Source organism: Diadema antillarum, unplaced genomic scaffold (assembly GCF_040938485.1).
Source record: "Diadema antillarum isolate AM-2024a unplaced genomic scaffold, OU_Dant_1.0 seq00000616_RagTag, whole genome shotgun sequence".
NCBI lineage: Eukaryota > Metazoa > Echinodermata > Echinoidea > Diadematoida > Diadematidae > Diadema > Diadema antillarum.
The window spans coordinates 892716-919412 of record NW_027271540.1 but is presented as its reverse complement, the minus strand read 5'-3'; the positions used below and the strand labels follow the sequence as shown (position 1 = coordinate 919412).

At 37.4% G+C, this 26697-nt stretch overlaps 1 protein-coding gene across 1 annotated transcript; it reads right to left on the bottom strand.

The window, feature by feature from the left end:
- Positions 1 to 171: 171 nt before the first annotated feature.
- LOC139735975 (something about silencing protein 10-like) lies at positions 172 to 19933 on the bottom strand. The gene is made up of 14 exons (XM_071646730.1): positions 19852 to 19933; positions 17902 to 18100; positions 16127 to 16352; positions 14197 to 14315; positions 12623 to 12724; positions 11340 to 11396; positions 9389 to 9504; positions 8789 to 8885; positions 7877 to 8006; positions 6813 to 6940; positions 3887 to 3996; positions 3281 to 3347; positions 1278 to 1385; positions 172 to 347 (listed from the first exon to the last, which is right to left on the bottom strand). Exons 1-14 carry the CDS (start codon positions 19869 to 19871, stop codon positions 258 to 260), a joined length of 1569 nt encoding a protein of 522 aa, XP_071502831.1. The 5' UTR covers positions 19872 to 19933; the 3' UTR covers positions 172 to 257.
- Between the last annotated feature and the right edge of the window lie 6764 nt (positions 19934 to 26697).

Here is a 26697-nt window from a genome sequence, read left to right as displayed (position 1 = left end):
TTGAACTGCAAAATGTAAATCTGACACGTAACAAGGTTCTTGCAATAAAAATATCTACTATGTCCAAAAAAAAAAAAAAAATGAAAGTCTCCAAAGTGATCGTTGATAATCCTCTCACCAAGAAAGGGCATAACTGCAATGATAATGTACACTGATAAGACTTGCAAGTACAGCTACTTGTAACACCGCACTGATTATTGGAGGTGTTTGAATCTATCAATGAACAACCTCATTAAAAATGGTTAGATACTCCACAGTTATTTAATCTTGATGCTTTTGATGACTCCTGATCGAATGCCTGAAGCTTCTCCTCCATAGCGATGTAGTTCTGTTCTGGCCTCACGAACCTGTGCAAAGAAAGGTGGAGGAAAAAGTACTGAACTCTGTGTACTCACAGGCAAGGGAGAGGGAAAAGTACTGAACTCACAGGCAAGGGAGAGGGAAAGAATGGCTTCTGTACACTATTAGAATATAAAACCCAATCCTTATGGCATAAAACTGATATACTGGAACCTGGTATACCAGTTTCCTAAAATGTAGACATGACTCTCTGCACTTGTGGCCTAAATTCATGGAAATTTGTGTTATGCTGCCCAGAAAAATGGCTTTTATAAAAAGATTAGAGTTTCCTCTCTCAATATCTGATCTCTTTCTGTACAAAACCTGTAATCTGTGTGTATCATTGTGTAATTTAACTTTTTCCAATGAAGCGTGGGCTTGTTTTGCTACAAAACTTGTATGAAGATGTACATAGCGATCAAGGTTGAGCTCAGTATATTTTGATTTTTGCTGGCCCCATTCAGGTGCCTCTTTTGTGTCTAACAAAAGAGTGTGTGAGCCCATCAGCATACGCTTTATTGATACCTTGCACCCGATTGATATTTTCACTGTTTGCTGGCATATGGTAGTTGACCATGGATAGAGGATACGCTGAACATTGCACCACTTAACTGCTTTCGCACAGGTGGATTTAGTAACCAACCTTACGACCTGCACAACAACAACAACAACAACAACAAATCTCGTTTGGGGGCATTGAAGGTCTCAGAGAATTGCGCAAGGAACAGGATAATAGGGACTTCCAAAACTATGGGCTCCTGCATTCAATAGGGCTAATACCTCCACCACACAAACTGATACTGCATAGTGTGCATACTGTGATATCCTGTTACAAATATTTTCTTGTTCTCTAGCACTGAATTCATCTTGTTCATGTTGGTAAATGTAAACTCTTATTATCTCAATGCAGCAGAATTCAGCTGCTCAGCAAGACTTACCTGTCCCTTTCTCCTGACTTTCGCCTTCTTAAATTTCATTCTGTGTTTCACTCTTGGAGTCCTCAGCTCTTTTCGTCTGTGTGGCGTCAGTCCCCTGTTCTTAGAAATCTGATGGAAGAAATTATAAATCATTGGATTACTACAACAGTCATAAAAAAGTTTCTTCCTTGCCTGAAAACACATTCCTTTCTCTGAAATGAATTACTTCACAGATGCATCCTTGTACTTACTATACTTTATATACTGTATACAATGTGAATCTACTGGTTCAACCTTTCCTGTTTAAACAGCTCATGTGCTTTTTGATCACTTTGACATTAATTGCATGATTCACAATTTCAGCTATTACTACTCATCAGAAGTTATCAAAAGTTGATTTGAAATTTCAGATGGCTTTTCAGAGCCAAAATTCAATAACACTTCAGGCTGTGCATAATCTGGCCAATATTACAGCCACATTACTCTGTTAAAGAGCTGGTAGCATGGAGACACATTGCGATGGGAAGCTGGCCAAACTAGGATATATTCAGGAATATCCATAAAGAATTGTGTACAGTTCTATCATTTAATCTTTATGCCAGAACATACAACCTTGTATACAGGTGAGAATCTTGACAGGAGTTGACAGTTACTGATTAGCGTATGCTTTGGTGCGCATACTCCCTGATGGGCAATTCTATTCCAGCAGACCTGCACCAGTTTTGACTTTTAAATGTACCCTGGTTGGCAGAGAATAAAGATTACTGTAAAAGTTTATATTTTTGCTTGAGTAATTTTTCACGCTTGGCCAGATGAGAAGAGTTCTATGAGTTCTTAATTCCACGGAATCAAGACATCAACTACTGCAAAATAGAGTAAGCAAAGATATTCGTGTGCTTTTATTTTCAAGCTAGTTTCTTGTTGCATAAAATGCATGAAAATTTCAACACGATGAAAACGTCCACTTTTACAGTAAGTCAGTGAAGCCAGCTTGTCTCCCCACCCATCAGGCCTTAACCCTAACCAGGCCGGGCTTTTTTGGGTGTTCTGTGGCCGGGGAGGGGTTGATTCAACCCCCCCCAAAAAAAATCTCGGCCGTCGATCGCGCAATCGCCATGAAATTTGGCACGTGCATTACCTGTGGCGTAATCTACCAAGCTATACAAAAAGAAATGGAAATTTTTGTCATAATGATTAATTATGCTAATATATGCATAAAATCATACATTTTGCTCTAAATCAGAAATTAAAGCTCCTAGAATCCTAATTTTTGGTGAGAACATTCTTTGTAGCATTCCTAACAATGTACTTGCAAAAAAAATTTGGTATCAAAATCAATTTCTTATGTATTTTATTGTTTTATGAATTTCTTATGTATTTCTTTGTTTTTTCGACCTTTTGTTTTACAATTTTTTTCCGCAAAATTTATGACAGAACCTATATCAAGCATAATTATGCTAAAATTAATTAGTTTCAGCCGATAAAAGTGAAAATAATCATATCTTTATGAATAAGAAGAGAAAACTCAATTTGCATAGACTTTACACACAAAATCATGTTTTTGAGCCATTATCGGTCTGACAGGCATGTATAAAACGTTATGCAGCGTCCTAACGGTATGCACGTTTTTCGCGAAAATGGTGTCAAAAGATGCGCGAGACTTCAAAGTAAAAAGTCAGCGAACGGCGCGGTCAAAAAATTTCGCGCGGCGGAGAAGTCGCGAAAAATGTCGAGGGGGGGTTGATTCAACCCCCCCCGGCCTTTTTAGGGTTAAACTCACTTCACAAGAATTGTTTCTGCCACTTGCACAGAGTTTACAATAATCACTGATTTTATTCTGTGTGTAACCATAAATCATCACTTTCTCAACCATTCCTAGCAGCCACTGTAGGGCATATTTTTTTTTTTCATGAGTATATCAAATAAAGTGCATATTTGGATGCTGAGTTATATTAGTCAAATGTTGATTACAGCATGGATCAAGAAGAGGGGTTTGCTGTAGTTATTGTTTTTGTTGACTTCACCTGATAAGTGATTCCTCTCTTGCCTTCCTCTGCCTCTTCCTCCTCCTCATCATCATCATCAGGCTCTCTGGGTACAGAGAGTAGAAAGGAAAGAAACAATATACATACACTCACATGTAGTATGAATCAAAGACATTGAATGTAAGCTGTACTGGATTAAACACAACGCTGATTTAAGTGTTTTAATTTCTGTTTAGACAAAAATAAAATGTACTTGATTTACAAAAGTGAACACAGCATGGGCAGCTGTGATGGACAGGCAGCCAACAATTGAGCAACTATTCTTATCACATTGTCGATGCTTTGATTTTATTTCAAGAAAGCTCATCTCAATCACTTTTATGGGTTGCCATGGCAACAAAGAAACACTTTTTCACAAGGCTAACAAGTAGGAGTAAGGCCTGTACGAGAACAGAGCCATTAGTTTCTTGTTATATTGATATGACTGTCTGTCATTGATTTCATGACTACATTGCTTTCTACATCATATGTATCTGTTTATATCTCTACCACTACCAAAGACTGTCTCTGCCTACATGTGTTTGTTTGTTTGTTTGTTTTTTTTTTTTTCCGTTTTTTTGTACATCCTTCCAAACATGACTTTACCCATCATCAGCCATCTTTGCTCTCTTCTCCTGCTGTCTGCAAGCTACACTCCTGTAGTATTCCAAGGCCTTAAGTTCCTCCTCTGACAGGTGTGGATTACCAGCAGTTTTCTGAGATGTTGGGTAAAAATGTCAGGGAAAAGCTTTGTGAATGGTTTCTCACAATTAACAACACCATCAGCTTTTTGGGGTATACATGTACATGTCATTGATTTGTTTTACTGTCATTACTTTGAAAGATTCCTCAACTCATGATAAGGTTGATGAAAGAGAGAGAAAGAAGAAGTTCATTTTAATACCATAAAGAATATGCTGCATTTCAGTTTGATCCTCTTTTCACAGTAGAAACTTTTATTACGGCAATGATGTGTAAAATAAATAAATGTGGAAATATAGCATGTTTGTAAAGGGTGACAGTTGGTCCTTTTTGTGTTTTTGACCTTTGATGGTGCTGAGTGGTTCCTTTATTTGTACTTCACCTGTAATGGTATTACGTAGTATCGTGATTTATGTTCTACCTTTGATGGTACAGTATTCATCGCATAATCGGGACAGGTTGGGAGTAGCAAACACGGCCCCTTTAAGCGAGGTGCCCGATTTCGCGATGAGTACTCACCATACACTAACGGCATACGACATGTACATGTAGTGCACACACACACACACACACACATGCATACTGACGTACTGTACATGTACATGAATACACAACACGCTACCCCTCGGCGCGACCCTCCAGCTCTCCCTGCATTCTTGCAATGATGTAGAGTAATCGCAACCGGGTTCGATTCTTCTTCTGTCAAACACGCGTGTATACGTAATCAATGTCAGCTCATAGTCTAGATTCATAAAACGTTACGTATTCGCACATACATTGAACCCTTCGCATGTTTCACGCTCTCCCTCCCACTCTCTCCCCCATTTCACTGAATATGTAACTGTTCATAGCCCTCATTTCAATCACGTAACTTTTGCCCAGTCACAACTGAGGAAGATTGTGACGTACACACAGATCACAGTGTACAGCTGTATTGAAAGTTGAAACCAAAGACAGTAGATAACAAGATACGAAGGCGCGCGATAACAATGGACTTTGCCCTCAGAGTGTATGACTGAGATTAAACAACGCACACAGCCTGGGCTGTATGAGGCATGTTTTTTATTGGATGTGAGTCGAGTAGGAATTGCAAGCGAGCACATGGCTTTGCTTATGTAGGGGAGGAGAATGTTCGTGAAGGCATGTGCTTTGCAATGACATGGATACATGTACGTGTACTGGACGGACGGAGGTCAAAAAACACCAATCCGAAGCTTGCTTTGTAAGTTTGTTGTAAACGACAACTGATACGGAATTTTTGAAATTATTGTTGTGGTATTTTGGTAGATTTTTTGTGTAAAATATTAACAAAATCAAAGATCGCTTGAAGAAAAATTGTCCCGTTTATCAGAGGTCCCCGCCCGATTATCCAGTGAAAATAACATGCATTGGAAATGTTTCTGGGAAGCGTATATCATTTAAGCGAGGATCCCGATTATCAGATGCCCGATTATGCGATGAATACTGTATTAGGTGGTACATTTATTTATTTACTGCAAAATTAAATTTTCGCATATATGTACATGACACTTGAAAATTTTGCAAGGAGACGAAATTTGTGAAAGTAAAATGCATGCAAAATTTTTGTTTTCTACAAGATGCATTGAATGTCAGTGGCAATTTGCAAAAGTTTCATGTTGAAAGAAAAAAACTAGAAATGTCGCTATGGTGACTGGTATGCCTCCGCCATAGTGCATGATTCGCCCAATAGGTGTATAGAAAAATGTCTTCACAATGTGTGATGACAGTTTCACATAACTGACAAAAACATTAAAATGACAGGTTTGTCAGAAATGTCTTGAATGTTCACTTTCCTTGAACTAGGTTTGCTTTAATTATCTGAGAGTGCAGGTTCATGTACAAGTATTTGGGGAATTGTCACTTGAGGATTTTTACTTGACCTTTAACCAACCCCCATATAAGTTTATGCATTGAATAATTTTCAAGGTACGAAGAAAAAGTAATTTTTAAGGAGTTAACCTTGACCTTTGACCCTGACTATTGACCCATGACCCCTAAATTCCCTAGCTAATCCCTGCCAGTCAATGCATGCATATGTACCGAGTTCCATGAAGATACATTGAACCATTTGCGAGAAAAGTGAAATTGTAACATTTTCACTTGACCTTTGACCTTTTGACCTCTTACCTCATGACATGAAACTCTCTCTGGAGAATCATTATGCAGTAGTACATGTCCACATTATGTTTTGATAAAATACCTTTGAGCATTGCATAGATATATGGGGGAATTAGCAACAATTTAATATTTGACCTTGACCTTTTGACCTTTGACCCCTTGCAAATTTCACTAAAAAACTACTCGACTAATTGCCCATCATACTTCATCCTTGGACCAAGTTTGGTGAAAGTTGCTTCATCCAGTTTTGAGTTATCACGTAAACAGATAAATTTTAGGATTTGACCTTGATCTTTGACCTTTGACCTCTGTCCCATTTCACTCAAAAACTATCAAGTAATTGTCCCATCATACATCATCCTCTAACACAGTTTGGTGAAATTTGCTTGATCCAGTCTTGAGTTATCGCGTAAACAGATACAATTTCATGATTTGACCTTGACCTTTGACCTTGGCCTTTAGCCGATTTCACCCAATATCTAATCAATTGCCCCATCATACTTTATACTTGGACCAAGTTTGGTATAATTCCAGTCAATATTACTCAAGTTATCGCGTAAACGAATGCGGACGGACGTAAGTACAGACGGACAGACGTACGAACGGACGTACGGACGGACAACCCGAAAACATAATGCCTCCGGCACCACTTTGTGGCGGAGGCATAAAAATGTCAGCAAAAGTTTCATACCACAACTGTTTCTGGTTTTACAGTATGTTTTATGTTTGATGGTATTAGGTGATAACTTTGATAATATTTTACCTTTGATGGTGCTGGGTGGTCTCTATCTGGCACAGTGCCTTCTTGTTTCCTCTTCACTGAAGACAAAGACAAAGTCAGAAAAAGCAACAACAAATAAAAATTTCTTTGCCCCTACACACACAATCATTAGTTAGGTAAAAAATTTATTCTCTATGCAGTCTCTACTTCAGGCACTGAAAACCTGAAAAACTGAAAAACTTTCCACAATTTTTTTTTTACTACCAATGAACTGAATTTTGTCACTCATAAATGTTATGGTCATATATCATCAGTCATGTTGTGATCATAATTATCATAAGTCATGCTATTGTTTTCTTTTTTTCCTATTACATTTCTTTCATTCATGTTTTGTGGTTGTATTTCAAATTGTAGACACATCTGTCTTCAGTTTTGTTTTGTTTTTTTCTCAGGGTTATATATTTCTATTTTTAATTGACAAACCTCCAAACCTCTGTAAAAAAAAAAGAAAAAACAACAACAACATTTAGAACTTTTTTGATGAGTCTGTCAATGTTGGATTATATGATTACAAACATCTAACTCACAAAATCATCTGAGCTTTTCTTCATCTGGCATGCCCCTGGAGTCCAGGTAAATGAGATCACATGGCTTGCCTTCAATTCTATCAATCATTTCTCATCAATCTAAACAATCACCAGACAATCCATCTAGACAAAACATTTTCTTCTTCATGTACATCATGATGAAAATATTCACATCAACCCATATCGCAGAACAAGAAGTAACGAGGAACCAGTATTACAGTTTGAGTAGCTTGTGTGTGTGTGTGTGTGTGTGTGTGTGTGTGTGTGTGTGTGTGTGTGTGTGTGTGTGCAGCTGTGTTAAATGTCTCTATTTCCGTGTTGCTGTGTTTGTGTTCTTTAAAAAGTTCTGAATATCACGTTACCATTAAACCTCAAACCACTGTCAGTGCCTCAGTGGGATCTCTTGTCGCTATGTACAGTACCAGTATAAATAAAGTCAAGACTTACTCTTTTCTCTTCTATTATCTCTCCTCTGAGCTGGGCCACTGTCATCTACACCTGGTGTCTTCTCTCCATCCAGACAAGAATCAATTTCATCTCTTAGTTTCTTCTCAACAGGCTCAAGTTCAGAGATAAGCTGTGGGAATGTAGCAGTTTGTACTTTTACAGCTAGAAGTCCCTCATTAGCACAGTTTCTCATCATGGGCCTTTGCAAAGAATGCATATTGGCTCTTAATGACACAATCTAAAGAGAAACATCTCCCACTGTATGAGTCAAGTTCTTTGTGAATTTGACTAAATACACATGTCTGATGTCTGATGAATGGGCAAAATGAAACAAAAGACAATGAATTAATATTGAGGGCAAAATCCAAGTGTGTACTACATTGTCTATAAAAAACTGTCTCTAACAGCAGACATGTCACTCAACTATTTGGACATTCTTTGTTCAATACACCAGGCTTGTACGGGAGCATACATTGCAGAGTACATCTGGTATGATTATATTGTCCAACCCTTGACACTGTCAGAACCAGCTCAACTTTTGTCAATAATGTCATTTGTATCTTGCTGGTATCTTGCAAGATAAATGGGAAGACAAACATGCTCCAAGAAGTGAAAAGACACACAAGTTTTCATCTCTTGGTGGTTGTTGGGAGTGGGTTTCTGCAGGACTCCACTAAGTTTATGACAGACAGTTTCAAAGCAGATTCTATCAATAGTGCTGACAATATATCCAGAGGCAATTACTCTCCCTATCCTGAGGGTTCCTCCTAATGACTCATCTGGATTGACTGACTGCTTGGCTGACTGCATCTTGCACCAACAGTTTGGATGGATATAACTCAGGTAAGTCACTTCACCCTAACCTTGTCTCAGTGATCAATAGATAGATGAATAACAAGAATATTGTGTTACCTTTCTAAAGGCCAAGATTCTTGCAATGACTGGATGAGATCTTACAGCTGCCTGCTTTGCTTTCAGGACCATGTAGAAGCTGATATTCATACAGTAGCTGTGAGAGGAATATAAAGTCGATCAATCCTGTTGCATCACTTGATCTTCAACAGACTACATGTACCTTAACTCTTATTACTTTAAAAATGAAATGATTTGCAACAGAAAGAACATGCTTCATGATGACTGAAAAGGAAGGAAAATGTGAAAAGTAAAATAGTTTTTGACTGTACTTTCATCTAGTGACTTTTATCACCAGCTTAGCCCCATGAACTATGTTTCAGGTGTTGCTAAACAACACAGGTCTTTGTTCATGGCTTTGTAGCATTGAATACCGGTCATAGCTTTAAAAAACAAACAAACAAACAAACATTGTACAGAGTTTCTTGCATCTTATTTTTTTTTGGGGGGGGGGAGGGTTGTTTTTTGAAAATAATCATTTCCATCAAAACTTTGTAAAAGGTTTTTCCCATGTAGAGAAAATTTTACACAGATTGTCAACTGTCAAATCACAGTCACCTTCATTAGACAATAGAGATGATAAAAGTAGAATGACCTTACCACAGGTACAACTGGTATTTGGTGTGGATGTAATGGGCAACGTCTGAATCTTTATCAATGGTCCCTTCCTTTATGAGTGTAAGGAGGGGTTCAAGGCGATCCACCAGCTCACTCATCTGAAATGAAAACAACAATCATTAAAAATAAGAGACCGGGGGTCACGCGCTCACTTGAGTATCGCAAGTTCACTTTCCATGCATTCTTGCAGACTCTTACCTGAGAACATTAGAAACTTGGGGCAAGGGCAGCTTTGAGAGCTTGGGGCATGATGTCCATTTGATGACATAAATGGTATCCCTGGTATTCAAAGAAGAAGATGAAAATGTACAATTTGGGCCCCATTAGGACCCCTCCCCACCCCCTCCCCTGGGTCTCAAGGGGGGGGGGGGCCCTGATTCCGCCATGAACAAAGTTGAAACTACAGTCATCAATGTACTAACTTATATTATTAACTAAGTCATATCACTTCTGGTTCTAGAGAAGAAGATTTTTTTTTTTTTTTAAGATTCCTTAATTTTAGTGGGTTTGGGCCCCCTGGCAGCCCCCAGGTGGGGCATGGTGCCCATTTGAACATGTTGAGATCCTATCCCCCTAGGGATGCTACCTGCCAAGTTTGGTGAAAATCGGTCATGGGGTTCTCAAGAAGAGGAAAATGTAAAAAGTTTACGCACGACGCACGACAGATGCCGGACAACGCATGACACACGACGGACACCAGACGAGGAGCGATCGCAACAGCTCACTTGAGCCTTTGGCTCATGTGAGCTAAAAATATTGGTAATTTCACAGAAAGTGAAATTCAATTCGAATGATAAGCTTTGCAGTACATACACACCAATGGACTATAGGACTTTCCAAGTACTACAGAGAACATTATACGGGTAGGCCTACTACCAGTATACTACATATACTATACAATGTATACCGAGAAACCACAGATAACAGTTTTTGTGACAAGAAATCATTACTTTTTTTTCTGGACCAAATACATAATTCCAATAGCATTAAAGTTTCAAAATTTGCATAATCCATTGGTCATAACACTGCTTTATGGGGACTAGTAAAATGTGTTGCTTCTATGGTTGTTTAATGCATTCAATGTATCATCAATGTACTCATGTAGCCAAAGACTGGAGAGAATTAACAAAAAATAAATAAAAAAGAGGACAGTGTACATTTATTACAGCCAGATCAAAACATCTGATGACAAAACATGAAATGAATTCAAAGAGACCGACTACTTCACAACATACATATCTGTTGACAACCAGAATATCAATGAAGAACCTACATTGTACAATGAATGCAAGAAGTGTAACATCAGTGCATTTTGGCACTACAAAAGTATAAAAGTTTGTTACATTTCTGTTTGTAATACAGAGCACTGTGCACACTGTACATCAGCATCCATTCCAAATCAAAATGGTGTAGACCTCACATATTTGGACATGTTCTACCTACAAGTTTTAAGAAATGATTCAATCTTGGTTAGTGTGCCGAGAAGAGACAATGAGTTATAATCAGAGGTATCTTATTATACAAAAAAAATAAATGTAACAAGTCCAACAGTTTTTGCACTACATCTAAATAAATTTTGCTTGTTATCTTGCCTGTATGCTCAGCAACATTTATCTACATGACTTCTACTTTGATCAGTGATCAGTGTAGCAGCAGGCTTCATATGCAAAAAGAAGGAGAAGAAGAAGAAGAAGAAGAAGAAGAAGAAGAAGAAAAAGAAGAAAAAGAAGAAGAAGAAGAAGAAGAAGAAGAAGAAGAAGAAAAAGAAAAAGAAGAAGAAGAAGAAAAAGAAGAAGAAGAAGAAGAAGAAGAAGAAGAAGAAGAAGAAGACGAAGAAGAAGAAGAAGGTGGTGATGTGGAAGACTTAAAGCAAGTGAAAAATCAATTGCCACAATGAGTTGGGAGGTGATAACAAATGTATTGAGATACCCACCCTGAGTTTGAAATCTGCTGCAAGTTGGAGAAATTCTGGAGACTCCTTCTTCAAGATCTGTTTTTGAGAAGGCAAATGAAGTTTACACATATAAGTTTCACTTTTCTTTAGCGAGTAATAATCAAAAGCAACCTGTTGTCAACTTTGCCTAATGTTGCTATTACAAACTTTTTCAATTTGAGTATCAGAACTTATGATAAATGAACTGATCAGAGAAAAAAGAAAATATATGTAGCTAGCTGGTTCAGGCCTAGGTGCAATAAAACTTAAATCACATCATGTTGCCATGATTGTTAGTAACTTGCTTGACAACATGGGTCCAATTAACACAATTTATCACAACAGCATTTGGAGTCATTAGTACAGTGTAAAAAAAACAGTTGTCACATGCTCTATTTGTTTTTTTATATCTATCAATAAATCTACCCTTGTGACTGAATATACTAAATTACACAAGAGCCACAATGATGCATTCAGCTAGAAACAAAGGTCTTACTATTATAGTGCACCTCGCAGCACAAATGCTTGTTTACATGAAATACAAATCTGTATATTGATATCACTCTATATAAGGGAATGCTGTCCTCTGTTGTAATACTTCAGCAGACATGTGCTCACTAATCTCAGCTTCCTTCTCTTTTCAATGAGAGTACAGTATGTAAATGAGAGGCTTAAACCAAGTCAAGGCTGAAGTTTGGGATTCTCTCAAATACACTTTGACTCTCATGTTTGGTATGCCACATAAAATCTCATCAATGAGACTGTCTTGTACTATAAGCCATGTTCAAGTGCTCAAAAGCAAACCAAACCGTACCATAACATGTCACATCGGGAGCATGCAAGCGCTCTGTCAAGACAGCATACAGTAAATGTACATCACAAGTTATTTATGGACTCTAGTCAGAGTGGTAACATGTTACGATGTAGTGTGTGTTACCCGCACTCTTCTTTGTCAACTTCTGGTACGGTCTACTTTTGGACCAGTTTACAATCAAGTGAAAGCTAGATGCCTTTGCACCACATTGGGAAGTGGTCCATTTTTGACAAGTCAAAGAATATTATGTGTGCTCTGTGTACCATTTATTCATTCATAATCTGACAATATGGGGTTTCTGTGCACAGCAACTTCTTAGATTAAAAATACATTTTACAAAAATCAAACTTCTCTTGGTTCATAGCATACAAGAGTTATGCATGTACGAGAGAACTGCAATATGATGGTTCACACACTCAAAAAAAAAAAAAAAAAGGAATACAGAAGACAACTGATGGTTAATACTCACATCCAGCTTTTCTCGTTTAGACAACTTGCTGAGATCCTTGGCAACTTTGCTCTCTTCAAGTTTCTCATCTTTGGACACCTTCTCTGCATGCTGCCCTTGTATCTGTAAATTAATGTGACTATTGAACATTACATTTCATTCCAGCTTCTATTTTTCACTGAATTGTTCCTGTATACGCCAAAAATTTCACAATGTCTTTATTTTCAAAAATTTTGCAAATCAGGTGCTATTCCTGAATTTAAAACACACAAAAAGATTAACTCTAATCCTGACATAAATGAGACGTGCTCGCATACATTTTCCCCATTCAGTACAGTACTCTACAATCGCAAATTTAATCACACGCGAAATAGTTGAGAAGTCCCAATTCGCAAAAAAACTAGACTCGCTACATATATGGCAAATAGTAGTCAGCCTGGTACACATATGTAGGTAGTACAGGAACTTAAGAGATTTGATGAGAAGATTTTTTTTTTTTTTTTAAATGAGTGTTTGTGAAAAGATGCAGAAATATTTTCTTCAAATCAGCACTTGTGCTGCCTTTCTCTCCATTTTTAGCAGGCGGAAGAATCATCCTTGAGAAAATTGCTAATGAAATAAAGTTACTGCAACCATACAATTCTTGTGTCATCAGCAAAAACAAAAATCATAATGAACAGCATGGCAGTGTATCACTGTTTTGTAATTTCCATAAATTGGCCTTTTGGAAAATGAATTAATGCATTGACCCCTCTTTTGTTTTTGCTAGTTTATCTCATTTTATTGGAATCATACAATTGGTAGTGCAATTTCTTTACCTGAAGATTCTACCTCTTTCCCTTTCTCTGAAATACTGGTATACAATGTACATGTATGTTGGTATATGTGACCCTGCACCACAAAGCCAACAAAAAGTCGCCAGACATGGATTTTTCGTTAAGAGCAGACCCTAAGTTTTAAAATGATGGATTACTCAATTCAAATAGACTCTCCAAAGCTATCTGATATTGGAAAGAAAGCACACACTCTGGAAAGAGGCATTGAAGTACAGCGTCTATTCAAGTGCTTAATCTTTACCAAGCTGTGCTAGCTGTGCCATGAATGGAACAAAAGACGGGATGTAAACCACTGGAGCAAGAACAATGAAGAGATTATCAGATTAATCTGAGATTGAGCATGCTTTACGAACACATTCTATAGATGATTAATGCCAACTTTCAAAGCAGTAGCACCGTCCTTTCCAAAGTTATTAGAGTGAAAAATCAAAAAGTATGGATAGGGTTTTTTTTAAGAAATGAAAAGGGGACTCTTAAAGTAAAACCTAATCACACTATTCTACCAAAGTGTACGAGAAAGACTGCTAAAAAAATCCTTTTCATTTTATGATCCCAAACTGAGTAACTTTGGTAAAATGTAGAAGACTTATTCTTTCAGAAAAAGTTTTTAAAAATCAAGATTGGCTGGGTTGACCAATTTCACCTATTTTTAATCCTCACACAAAATCAAGTGAGTGCAACCTTTTGTTGGTTTTGTGATGCACGGTCACATACTTGTATGATAGGGTGATCTCCAGCTACATCTGAGGTTAGTCAAACCTTGAATATTTCCAGGCCAAAATCTTCTTCTTCCAGAGCCTCAGCCATCCTGGTTTGAATGGCCAGAGCCTCCTTCTCCTCTTCCTCCTGCTGGGCCTCCTCCTCAGCTTGGTCCAAACCTGGAGATCATATCATACCATCACCATGGCAACAAGCCAAACAGCATGGTTTGAAGTTCATCAACTACACTCAGTCTAATGTTTGTAAACAAATTTACTGCTCAATATGATTTCCTCAATTACATCACTGATAAAAAGAAGTAAGATTGCTTCTAACGCCCTCAATGGTGCAGGCATAAAACAAACAAAAACTAGAAATGTCGCTATGGCGACTGATGCCTCCGCCATAATGCATGATTCTCCCAATAGGTGTATAGTACAATGTCTTCACAATGTGTGATGACAGTTTCACATAACTGGCAAAATATTGAAATGACAGGTTTGTCAGAAATATCTTGAATGTTCACTTTCCTTGAACTGGGTTTGCTATAATTGTCTAAGAGTGCAGGTACACATATTTAGGGAATTGAGAATTTTTACTTGACTTCTGCACACCCTTTTATAAGTTTATGCATTGAGTAATTTCCAAGGTATGAAGAAAGAGTGTAATTACAGTACAAAATAGATGTTTTGGGGGGCATTGAAACCTGGCCTTTGACTCTTAATCTTTGACCTTTGACCTTCTGGCTGGAAATTTCCCAGAGAATCTCCAGTAGGTAATGCATGTATATATTAAGTTTTTAAACTAATAATGCAAGCATTGCATTTATTAGCATATGAGGGAAATAGTAAAATTTTGAGGAGTTGACCTTGACCTTTGACCCCTGACTATCGACCCATGACCCCTAAATTCCCTAGATAATCCCTGCCAGTCAGTACGCGTATGTACCAAGTTCCATGAAGATACATTGAACCATTTGCGAGAAAAGTGATGTTGCAACATTTTCACCTAACCTTTGACCTTTTGACCTTTGACCTTATGACATGAAACTCTCTGGAGAATCTCTACGCAGTAGTACATGTCTACACTAAGTTTCAAGAAAATACCTTTGGGCATTGCATAGATATGGGACAAATAGCAACATTTTTAGCATTTGACCTTGACCTTTTGACCTTTGACCTCTCGCCAATGTCACTTAAATCTACTCAACTAATTGTCCCATCATACATCATCCTTGGACCAAGTTTGGTGAAAGCTGCTTCATCCAGTTTTGAGTTATCATGTAAACAGATAAATTCTACGATTTAACCTTGATCTTTGACCTTTGACCTCTGTCCGATTTCACTAAAAAACTAATCAAGTAATTGCCCCATCATATATCATCCTCCGACAAAGTTTGGTGAAATTTGCTCGTTCCAGTTTTGAGTTATCATGTAAACAGATCAATTTCATGATTTGACCTTGACCTTTGACCTTTGGCCGATTTCACCAAAAATCTTATCAAATAATTGCCCCATCATACTTTATACTTGGACCAAGTTTGGTAAAATTCCAGTCAATATTACTCAAGTTATCGCGTAAACGAAAGCAGACGGACGTACGGACGTACGGACGGACGAACGGACGGACGGACAACCCGAAAACATAATGCCTCCGGCACCACTTCGTGGCGGAGGCATAAAAAGTTATGAGAGCCAGAGGACCAGTGTAAAGCCTTGGAAGTAGGAAGATCTCAAGTAAAATAGAGAAAGCTCACAACATAGACTTGCATCCAGAATGTTCAATGTACGTCTCCCTGCTCAAAGCTCTTTTGAGTATTTATCTACTAGTAGATTATAATCATCTCTCCTAGGCTAATGCATACCATAAGCTGTGAATCCAACACAAGTTGTATGAATAGCGCACTTTCATTTTAACCTTAGTCCACTGATTTTCATAACATTCAAAGACTGGAATAAAAGTTCAGATACAGTGGGTTTTTTTTCAATACCTGGAAGATCATCATCAATGTAGTCAGTATCATAGAAAGTCTGCTTTCTCTTTCCCCATGACGACAACGACACACCCTCCTCCTCCTCCTCTCCATCCTCCTGGTCTTCCTCAAGATCACTGGCAATTTCTTCTAACTTCTCTTGTCTTCTAAACTCCTCTAGTCGTTTCTTCAGGATGGCGTCTTCTTCATCATCATCTTCATCATCCCAGCCAAGAATTTCCTCCTGTATAGACAAAGCAAAATAAGTTTATCATCTAAGAGTTGTTTCCTCCTATGGTACATAAACTACAGGTACCTGACAAAAATAAATAGAACAAAGTGTATGTACATGTACATGTGGCAGTTAGTGGGCTTTATTATGGCCCACAGGAATCTAATGACAACAGTACTGCTGAGCTCTTCTAACAAGGAAACAAAAAATAAAAAAAAATAGAGAGGAGATTTCAAGTAAATTCAAAGACAATGAATAACTAAATAAATGATAATATTTATAAATTGTTTGATCTACAGTGTAGCAAGAGCTCTTTAAAGCTATTTTGCTGTACTGTACTAAAATACATTGTAGTCTAAACAGTAAATATTGAAATGGTATCGAGTCCATAGAACACATCAATGGACTATACCATTATGCTCAATACTAAAACAAAAATAAAATGGGAGAGTAAATGAACACATTGATAGCTAACTTTATACCAAGAAATCATCTCATATATAAACAAAATGTCATCAAAGTTGTGATTTATAATCACCATTCTCATCATCATAGAGTATATACATATCTATAGTCATTTCAAACAATAATGGTTTGATACATTTGATGCATACATGTATACATACACATTCAAGTAGATCCAACAGACAGACAAAAAAAAATGAAAAAAAATGGGAGAAATGTTCCATCAGATTAATCCCTCATACGATTCCCGCAAACACACAAAACTATAGTTTTAAAAGGAAGTTGCTAGTGGTTTGCATATCCCTCATACCATTCCCGCAAACACACAAAAATATAGTTTTAAAAGAAAGTAAGTTGCAAATGGTTTTGCCCCTCAAAAAAAGAGACACTTTTCATTTTGATCTATATTCTAACATGGTGAATAGATATCAAATCTCCCATCACACTGATGGATAGAAGAGCAGTCTAGCAGAAGAACCTCAACAACATCAATATTTCCATTGTAATCAACCAGGAAGAACTACATGTCAAGAATTTTCATAATGAAAATGACTGTCTGGACAAGGCAAATCAGGGGTGTAGCCGGGGGGGGGGGGGGGGGGGGGGAAGAAGAAACAGAGACTGCTATCCACAACTGGGTCAGAAACCAGTCCTCTTTAATAGAAATACCAAATGTTTCAGTTCTCTCTTTACATTTTCTCTGTGTTTTTTCGTTCTATTCTAATCATTTGGTCAGCTTGCAAACTGATGTCTTTTAGTTACTGCTGGGCCATTCAATTCCCATTAAAACAGTTTTTTGCTAATGGACATGTGCAGCATACTGTATCCTATCAGTAGCTATCAAAAAACATAAATTATTCAAGCAAATCATAGGACTTTTTATCTAGAGCCCTACAGATACATGTATGTATTATCTAGTAGAATGAATCATGGGACAAGTGCGAGACTTACATGTTGTACATGTTATACACACTCCACAGGCTTTCTTTCACTTATAAATACTTATTTGTGGTTGTACAACTGGAACTGTTATTGTACAATGTATGTGATTGGACTGAAGGGTGAAAACACCTGACCTCATAATATTTTGACCCACCTCATTTTCTGAGCTGTCTGCTGGTTCAAATGCTCCTCCCGTCTCAAGATTGATCTTGTCCTTGTTTGCATGGAATTCATCGACATCATCATAAAAGTACTCCCTTGAAGTTGGATCTGGCACTTTTTCATTTTCATATGCTCTTGGATCATCGCTATCATACTCATAGTCCTCAGCCTTCTTCTGATGTCCTCCTTTCCTGTGAATTCATTCAAGCAATGAGAAACAGCATGGTACAATGTATATCAACAGATCAATATGTACATGTACACTGTATGATAGACATGCTAGAGCTACAAATATCTTGAGGCATCTACAAGACATACATTGTAGACTAGTTTAATTTGTAGGAACTTCACACTTTATTTCAGCCATTTTTCTCACTGATAATAAAAGGTGGATCATAAGAGCTTGTTATTGTGTTGTGATGTGTATGCTAGTCATCTTATTTTCATCAGACTGAGTAAAAACATAAGGATTGAGAAAATGTAGCAATATTAGTAGAACACATCATTGAAAGTTTGAGGAAAATTGGACGATCCATTCAAAACTTATGAATTTTTGATGTTTTTTGTGCAGTAACCGCTGGATGAGAAGACTACTGCAGTGTATGATGTCACATGTGTACAACAATATAAGGAAAATATAAAGAGAATTTCACAAAATTTCATCTTTTGAAAAAAGTACCCATTCCTTTGACTCGTTACCGACATATGTCATGGGTAATATTATTCCCCCTACCTTTAGAAAGAGGCAAGTCAAATGCTCTTTTATTATGCGAAAAAAATGAAAATATGTTGAATTTTCTTTGCATTTTCTTTATACTGTTGTACTCATATGACATCACAAGCTGTAGTAGTCTCCTCGTCCAGCAGTTCCAACAAAAAAATTTTAAAAATTCATAACTTTTGCATCGATTGTCCAATTTTCCTCAAACTTTCACTGATGTGTTTTACTTATATTGCTGCATTTTCTCAATCCTTATGTTTATGAAGGTGAACTTGTCCTTTAATTTCTAATCTGCCAAATTTCATAATTCCCCATTTTTGGAGATCGACATAAAATCCCACTTTCATTCTTATTTAATTCAAACACACACACACACACACACACATACACATACACATGCAACACAGAACACTCAACACCTCAATCAACCGCTTTGTAAACAACCAATACAAGACGTGGGACAGGCCGAGGGAAATGAAAAAAAGTATGTCTTTTTAAAGATACCATAGAAAAGCAGAATGTGATCGCTATGGCCATGGGATCGCTACATTCAGATCAACAATCAACTGCAAACTTATAGCTGTACTGCGAGCTGCCGTGAGAACAAATGTGTACCATTGATTTCGAGTTGAAAATCCATCATTTCTTAGGATTTTAAGTGACGACAAGCCCAGAGAGAGATGGAATAAGGTTTTCACAGCTAAGCTGCCTAGTACTATCTAGTAGAAATTGAAGTCTATTTTATGCCATTAAAACTGGAATATTTACAGTAGAGTTCTTTTTCTAGTAAATTACTCAAGAATTCAGGCACCTGTTGCAAAACTACACTACTATAATTTCGTATAAACACTAGCGCCAAGACTCAGAGTACAATCAAGTTCAATGTTGAAGGAAGGCAATCCCAGCTGTGGAGTTCTGTTTGTAGTATGCAGAAGAAGAAGAAGAAGAGAGTTCCATGTCTGACTCTGTTCTGAATAATGTAGATTCCCTTAAATCAGTGCTATTCAAAGAGCTATAGCATAGGCCGGGCCTAGCGCGGTATAACGCTAGGCCTATAGTCACTTACACGAAAGTAATGGGGTCGGACTTCTACTCAGATTACCAACCACAATGATCCAGCACAGACTAGACTACAGTATTGTAGCTATTTATTGGCTTTGGCTTTAGCGTTCTTGCAGTCTGACATGAAATATACGATTAAAAAAAACACTGTCCTTTTACCTTCGTTTCCCCATGTTCATCCACTTTCCTTGTTCTTAGCAGCAAATTTGGCAAAACTGTTGGAGGCGAAGGCAGAGTACATGTACGCTCTCACTCCTGTTCACGAGCTGAGATCCAGCATGATTATCATGCATGCATGCATGCAGCAGAAACAGTAGACGTACTAGTAGTGTACAGATGATACACGTGCACAAGGGGTCATACAGATAGACTTTAGCCCCAGACGTTTGGTTAATAGTGTATTAGCCTATGTCCATTCAGTTCCCTACACATCTGTCTGTCTGTCTGTCTGTGTACACAAAAAAAAAAAAACCAAAAAAACTTGAGACTGGATGAACGCATTCTCACCAACTTGCAGCTTGTGTCCATAATGAATAAAGAAAATATTGAATTTGGGGGTCATGAGGTCAAAGGTCATAGGTGGTCATACTTTACTTACTTACTTACTTTTACTTTTCCGGAACGATGTTGTAGGACAGAGCCTGTTCATCGATCAGGTAGAGTTATCTCTTGATGCTCTCTTTCCAATCAAGCAATTGTCCAGCGCTGTTACCCTTCTAATACAATTAACAGCTCAACTTCTATTGCGTATTTGTGTTATTACCAAAAATGGCCTATGGCAGGAGTTGACAGCTACTGGAGACCAAGAGCATGTATGTACCAATACACATACATGTAATGACTATAATCAGTCATAATCAAACACAACACCTTTCCAGTGCTTGTCTAGCCTATTCTTAAAGGCATTTATGGAACAAGCAGAGACCACTTCTTCTGGGAGAGAGTTCCACATATCAACAACTCTGTTAGCAAAGAAATACTTTCTGACATCTAACCTTGCAAACCGTTTTCCCAGTTTCATGGAATGACCACGTGTTCGTCCATTACTATTATGACAGAACATGTCAAACTTTGTGTGATAGTGTCCATGTAGATACTTGTACACATCAATCATGTCCCCTCTTTTTCGCCTAAAAAAATGTAACTGAGAGATGGCAGTGAAAGGTGGCGTAGACGTTCAGAGTAGGACAAATGCCTAATCCCCGGAATCATTTTAGTCGCCCTTCTCTGAACACTTTCAAGTCTTCTTTGTTCACCTAGCTTGAAAGGTGACCACACAGCTTGACCATATTCCAAGATGGGTCTCACAATGCCTTTAAACAAGAGCCTAACAGTATCCTCATCCAAACACACAAAGGATCTCCTAATAATTCCTAACAGCTTATTTGACTTAAATTTGCAACAGCTTTGGAAATATGGTCCTTGAATGTCAATTGTGAGTCCACTAAAACACCCAAATCCTTCTCAGCTTTTGTTTGAGCCAAGACAATTGTGTCAGACCCTTTCTTCATGACATATTGGGAGTCTGAACATGACCGACCAATTTTCATTACAACACATTTGTCAGGGTGGAAACGAAGCTGCCATCTATCTGCCCATGACTCAAGTGCCTCTAAGTCCTCTTGCAGCTGCTCAGTAGCTCCTGGCTTATCTGAGCGCACATAGGTACCTACAACTTTGTGTCATCTGCAAAGAGTTTTGAGCTAGACCGAACACATGTTGGGAGGTCATTTATGTACACTACAAACAGAATCGGGCCAAGTACACTCCCTTGTGGTACTCCACTTGAGACAGCTGACCAACCTGATTTCTGACCACTGACCACGACCCTTTGGCGTCTGCCAAGTAAAAAAGATCTAATCCAAGCAAGGACTTTGCCCATATACGGAAATAAATAAATTAATTAGGGCATTATACATGTACACTAGCAGCACCCGTGGAAATCCACGGGTCTGAGGGCCTCATATTTTTTTGAATTTATTCATATTATTCTACTAAGGCTCGTGATGTCATACGAGTACAACAGTATAGACCGATTCTGTGACGCGCTATGTGTATTTTTGGCATGGGCAGCGCCATTACGCGGTGTCTTAGCCGACCCCCCCCCCCCTCCCCTCTCCCCCACCCCCTTCCGCGCGCGGAATGAAAAACTGATGCATGGTCATGTGGGGTATTCTGCAATTAAGCCATTTTAGCCAATAGGCGTCTCATACTGAGTGCACGAACGCTTGCTTAGTGCGCGAACCTTTGTTACGGAAGTGCGTGATAAACATGTTGCCCGGGGGTGGGGGAGAGGAGGGGGGGGGGAGGGTCGGCTAAGACACCTCAAAATGAGCTCATGGCTGCGCCCTGTGCCACAAATTGTCTGCTGCCTTCAACGAACCCGAATCGGTCTATAAAGTAAATGTAAAGACAATTCAACATACATACTACTAGTATATTTTCACTTCTTTCGCATATAATAAAAGAGCACTTGACTTGCCTCGATCTTTCTAAAGGCAATGGGAATGATATTACCCATAACATTATGTCAGTAACGAGTCATGGGAATGGGTGTATTTTTTTCAAAATACAAAATTTTGTGAAATTCTCTTTGTATTTTCCTTATGCTGTTGTACGCATGCGACATCATACACTGCAGTAGTCTTCTCAACCAGCGGTGACTCCACAAAAACTTCAAAAATTCATAACTTTTGAACGGATTGTCTGATTTTCCTCAAACTTTCACTGATGTAATCTACTAATATTGCTACATTCTCTCAATCCTTATGTTAATGAAGGTGAACTTGTCCTTCAACATGAATGATTGGATATTCATCCAACTATATTGCACGGTGTGTTTACTTCATGAAGCCTGTCGATCGAGCAGAAAGAAACAGCTACAACAAATTTAGAGTTGCAATTCTGAGGTCAAAGGTCGATCATAGATCAGAATTCGAGACATAAAATAAGCTGCATGCATGTAGTCTCCCATTAACTCAAGTAGGGGTGAGTGGGGTGAAGTGGGACATAATTATGCAGTACTGTGATTTGATGAACTGTTCTCCTATACTAGTAACTTTTCTGTTATTTAGAATGGGGGCCCAAAACCACTATTTCGGCACAATTGGACAATCACAAAACGGGAAAATTAAAGTTGTTAGAATAGGTTTCATTTTTATACCAATCCACTAGACAAATATTCAAGTTTGTAGTTGAAAAATATGAACACATAGTTTTGCCTTATTTTAAAGGTGTGATAATTTCTTCCATGGGGCGTAAATTTCATCATGTAACATACGTTACCATGTCATTCTATTTCAAATGCATTAAGATTGGTGACTACATTCTATGATTGAGATAATTATGCGTCAGATGTGAAGTATACCATCGGCTGCCATGTTTGTAAATGCTGCCTGCAGATGGAAAGGATGGCAAATGACCTGTATGCTATACTGAACACAGCATGTCCTATTGTGTTAAACCTTAGACAGGTAATGTTAATTTGTTTTCTCGATAATTTGACATCAGACTTTCTTCAGAAAATATTTTTCACCATTTATCAGTCCCAAATTGCCAGGTAATTCTTGAGTATCATCGATGAAACATGTGAAACTATATGCGCAAAAGTATAGTCGTTAGATTCCACGTAACGTATGTTTCACGTTAATGTAACGTAAGTTACAAAGACAATACTACTACATGTGCAGCAAATTTTGGAACATTTTCTTTTTGGTTTTTGTATATATTCTTACACTAATTTCTCTTCAACTCTAAGTGAACGAATATTATAACACGATGTCGCAATATTATGGCGATACAATTCTCAAAAATAACAATTAAAATAGTTGTAAAACTGCAAGACTTTATAACATGTCCTCGTATAAACTCTTCAGTAGAACAGTAATCCGTAACTGTTGATATTTTGAAGACAATTGGCTTCATACTTATGAATTTATGGCATTGAAATGATAAGAGTTGGGAACATGCTGTTTCGTGCCTTAACGGATGAAAATATTGTCATGATGTACGTGTAATATAAAACGAGTGGTGGGTAACGTAGGTTTCACTTTAATTTTATCATAATGAAAGTTTTCGTATGCTTGATGTCTTGTGACTTGTTATCTTCATATTGATGTCTTGTAACTTGTTATCTTCATGCTGTTGAAAGATATGTTTCGAATCCATAACTTTGCAGACTCATCAGCTGTCGCAACAGTTACTCTATGCAGGAACAGTTTGAAAATAGCAATTGCAATAAAATAGTATTCACAAAATTTTTAACACTTGTATGAAACAAGAAACGGCAGAAACGAGATGATTACTCTGTTAAAGTGCTTCATAATGAACAATAACGCCGTATTGCTTGTATTTAAAATGTCTGAACTCGGTAAAGGAGAGATAGGGAAAGAAGGAACCGAGAAATGTTCTTTGTTAACTAAATAAATGACCACTTTACTAAGTTGACTTTGGCAAAATGAGGTCCATGAAATAACGTCAAATTACACAGTTTCATTAGCACAATACTGGGTAGGATGAATGAAATTGTCATTAGTGAAATGATGTACTCGATTTTCCTTGTTATGTATGCATAAAACAGTATAATCCACAAGGATAACAAGAATAACAAGTCTTGCATTAATAATTCTTGCCGTATCTTGAAATTGTCTCCAGGAAAAATGTTTTGAATCTTTAAAAAGAAAAGTGAAAGGACAAGTTGCTATGCATGCACAACAAAGGTACTGATAATGATTATAGGCATGCAGGCCCGTAAGTAGGATTTTTATGGGGTGGGGGATGGGGTCAGGAGTTAGAAAAAGTCGACCACTTCCAGTATTAATCTCCTGACGGGCAGAAAAATAAAAAGCTCCCGTGCCTTTTTTTTTTTTGTTTTTTTTTTTGGTTTCATTTCTTTTGCCGGGTTTCATCGACTGACAAGCAAGAAAAAGAAAGAAAGAAAAGAAAATTGAAGAAATGTAAAAAAAAGGCTTCAGCTCAATTCGATGCTGCCAGTACAAGCCCAATTTCATGTTTGTTTGTTTGTTTTTTTATTTCAAACGGGGGAGGGTGAGTCCGCGATTCATTTTTTTCTTTTTATTTCCTTTTGTTTATATTTTGACTGCTGGCAAAGGGGCGGGGGAGCCTGAACCCCCTCCCCTATAATTACCCTGATGTGGTAGGGTAAAAAAAAAAAAGATGTGTAACTTTGCTTCTTTTCTTTGTTAACTATGAGACGGGCATAAGTTTTTTTTTCTTGAATCTTTGCTTAGAGATATGCTTTTTTGCCATTCTGATTACAGCTAACACGTTCCCTATATATGGGGTTTTAATCCTAGCACTGCTCTTCCCCATTGCAACTGTATAACTTCAACGAGAAGGAAGAACAAAAAATGTTAATGTCTTAAACATATAGCTTACTGAAACATATATTACTATAATTACTATTATCATTATCATTATTATTATCATGTAGGCCTGATCTATGATGGTAACAGTAATACAATGTAGTTGAAATTACATTTCTCTAATGCACTGTATTTTTGTTGCCTTTTCTTCATTCAAAATGTGTGTTTCTTCACTTTGAGATCATCAACGACATTACGACAGAAATTTGAGTTTATTTTCTCCATTAAAAATAGTCAGGGAGTAAGTCACCATATTGGTTTATGATAACCAAAGATAAACATAATAGAAAAGACGTATTTCCCTACAGAATTCCTTCAACAATAGTTCTAGAACAATTAAATGTTATTTTTATCCACGCACATTCTCTAAAATATCCTTTTTCAATGACATGAATTGATGAAACTTACGTTACCAAAACTAGAAACTTACGTTACTACATTAATGCAGGGACCTGGTCCACTAGTTTTGAATTAGAGATCTTTGTAATCTCTAATCTTATTAGCTATGCATTGAATTTTTTTAAAACAATGTTAAATTCGTTGCTTATACCTGAAATATGACATCATTAAAGCCAAGTTGAACATCAACGCCCACCAAACGATTTTTTTAAAGATACTATGATTATGTCCCCTTTTACTGCATCCTCCAAACAAACAAGAACATACAACTGTAAATGAATTTGATATGTTTTGACGTAGAAATTCATCAACATCATAACTGCAGCAATTAAATTGTCTCAGATTAAATGGGATTTTCCGTAGATTGTCTGTTATTAACATGACAGCATCTTGAAACTTACGTTACCAAAATTTGAAACATACGTTACTTAATAGATTGAGTGATTTATTTCAAAAGAATAAGCCTGTACAGCAAAGTAATTACTGGATTTTTACGGTGAAACCTACTGACTTAATAAACACACAATAAACAGAAGTAAAGCATGATTCTATGAAAAACAACAACACATTTCCAACAATCAAACACTTACTCAGTTTTTCAACACATCATGTAAAGGTATTTTGCGCCCTGCCAATGCTCAAGATGCCAGTAAAAGAGGTTGCTGAGCTATCCCATGGCCTCAAATCGACGGCACAGATTCGAGAAATATACATTTAGGTGGTAATTAATGGTGTAATTAAGCTTTCTGTCATTTGGTGGTAACGTAAGTTACATCACGTATGTTACACTTGTGGATTAAATCGTATAAGTTAGCAACATAATGATGAATCTTTTGCCACCCATGGGTATGAGGACAATCTACTCCATAAGTCTCAACTTTAGAACAATCATTCAGAGCCATGCACCTTCATACTTTTTACAAAGATGGTAACGTATGTTACTTCTCTTAAATCTACCTTTTTAAAATCTATATTTGCGAGATTAGCAGTCGCATGTCTTTTGAAGCTGAGTGATGAAATATTTTTTAACATAAACTTAGACCCCTTTTGGTCAGAAAAACAATACAATTGTGTAGCATTCACTGTAATAGCGTTACCAAGTTTGCAGTACAAAGATGGTAACGTATGTTTCAGCAGATCTGGCGACACATTTCCATCAGGTAGTTTGTTGTTAAAGAATGATAAGCTTATAAAGTTGTGATAGGTTTTCATAGAACTTTCG

What these genes read in the sequence shown, in the direction of transcription:
- LOC139735975 (XM_071646730.1), bottom strand. Translation starts at nt 19,871, where the DNA reads ATGAACATGGGGAAACGAAG. An exon ending in CAGACAGCTCAGAAAATGAG is followed by an intron (nt 16,353 to 17,901) that starts GTGGGTCAAAAT and finishes TTGTCTATACAG; the next exon opens with GAGGAAATTCTTGGCTGGGA. An exon ending in AGAGAGGAATCACTTATCAG is followed by an intron (nt 1,386 to 3,280) that starts GTGAAGTCAACA and finishes TTCTTCCATCAG; the next exon opens with ATTTCTAAGAACAGGGGACT.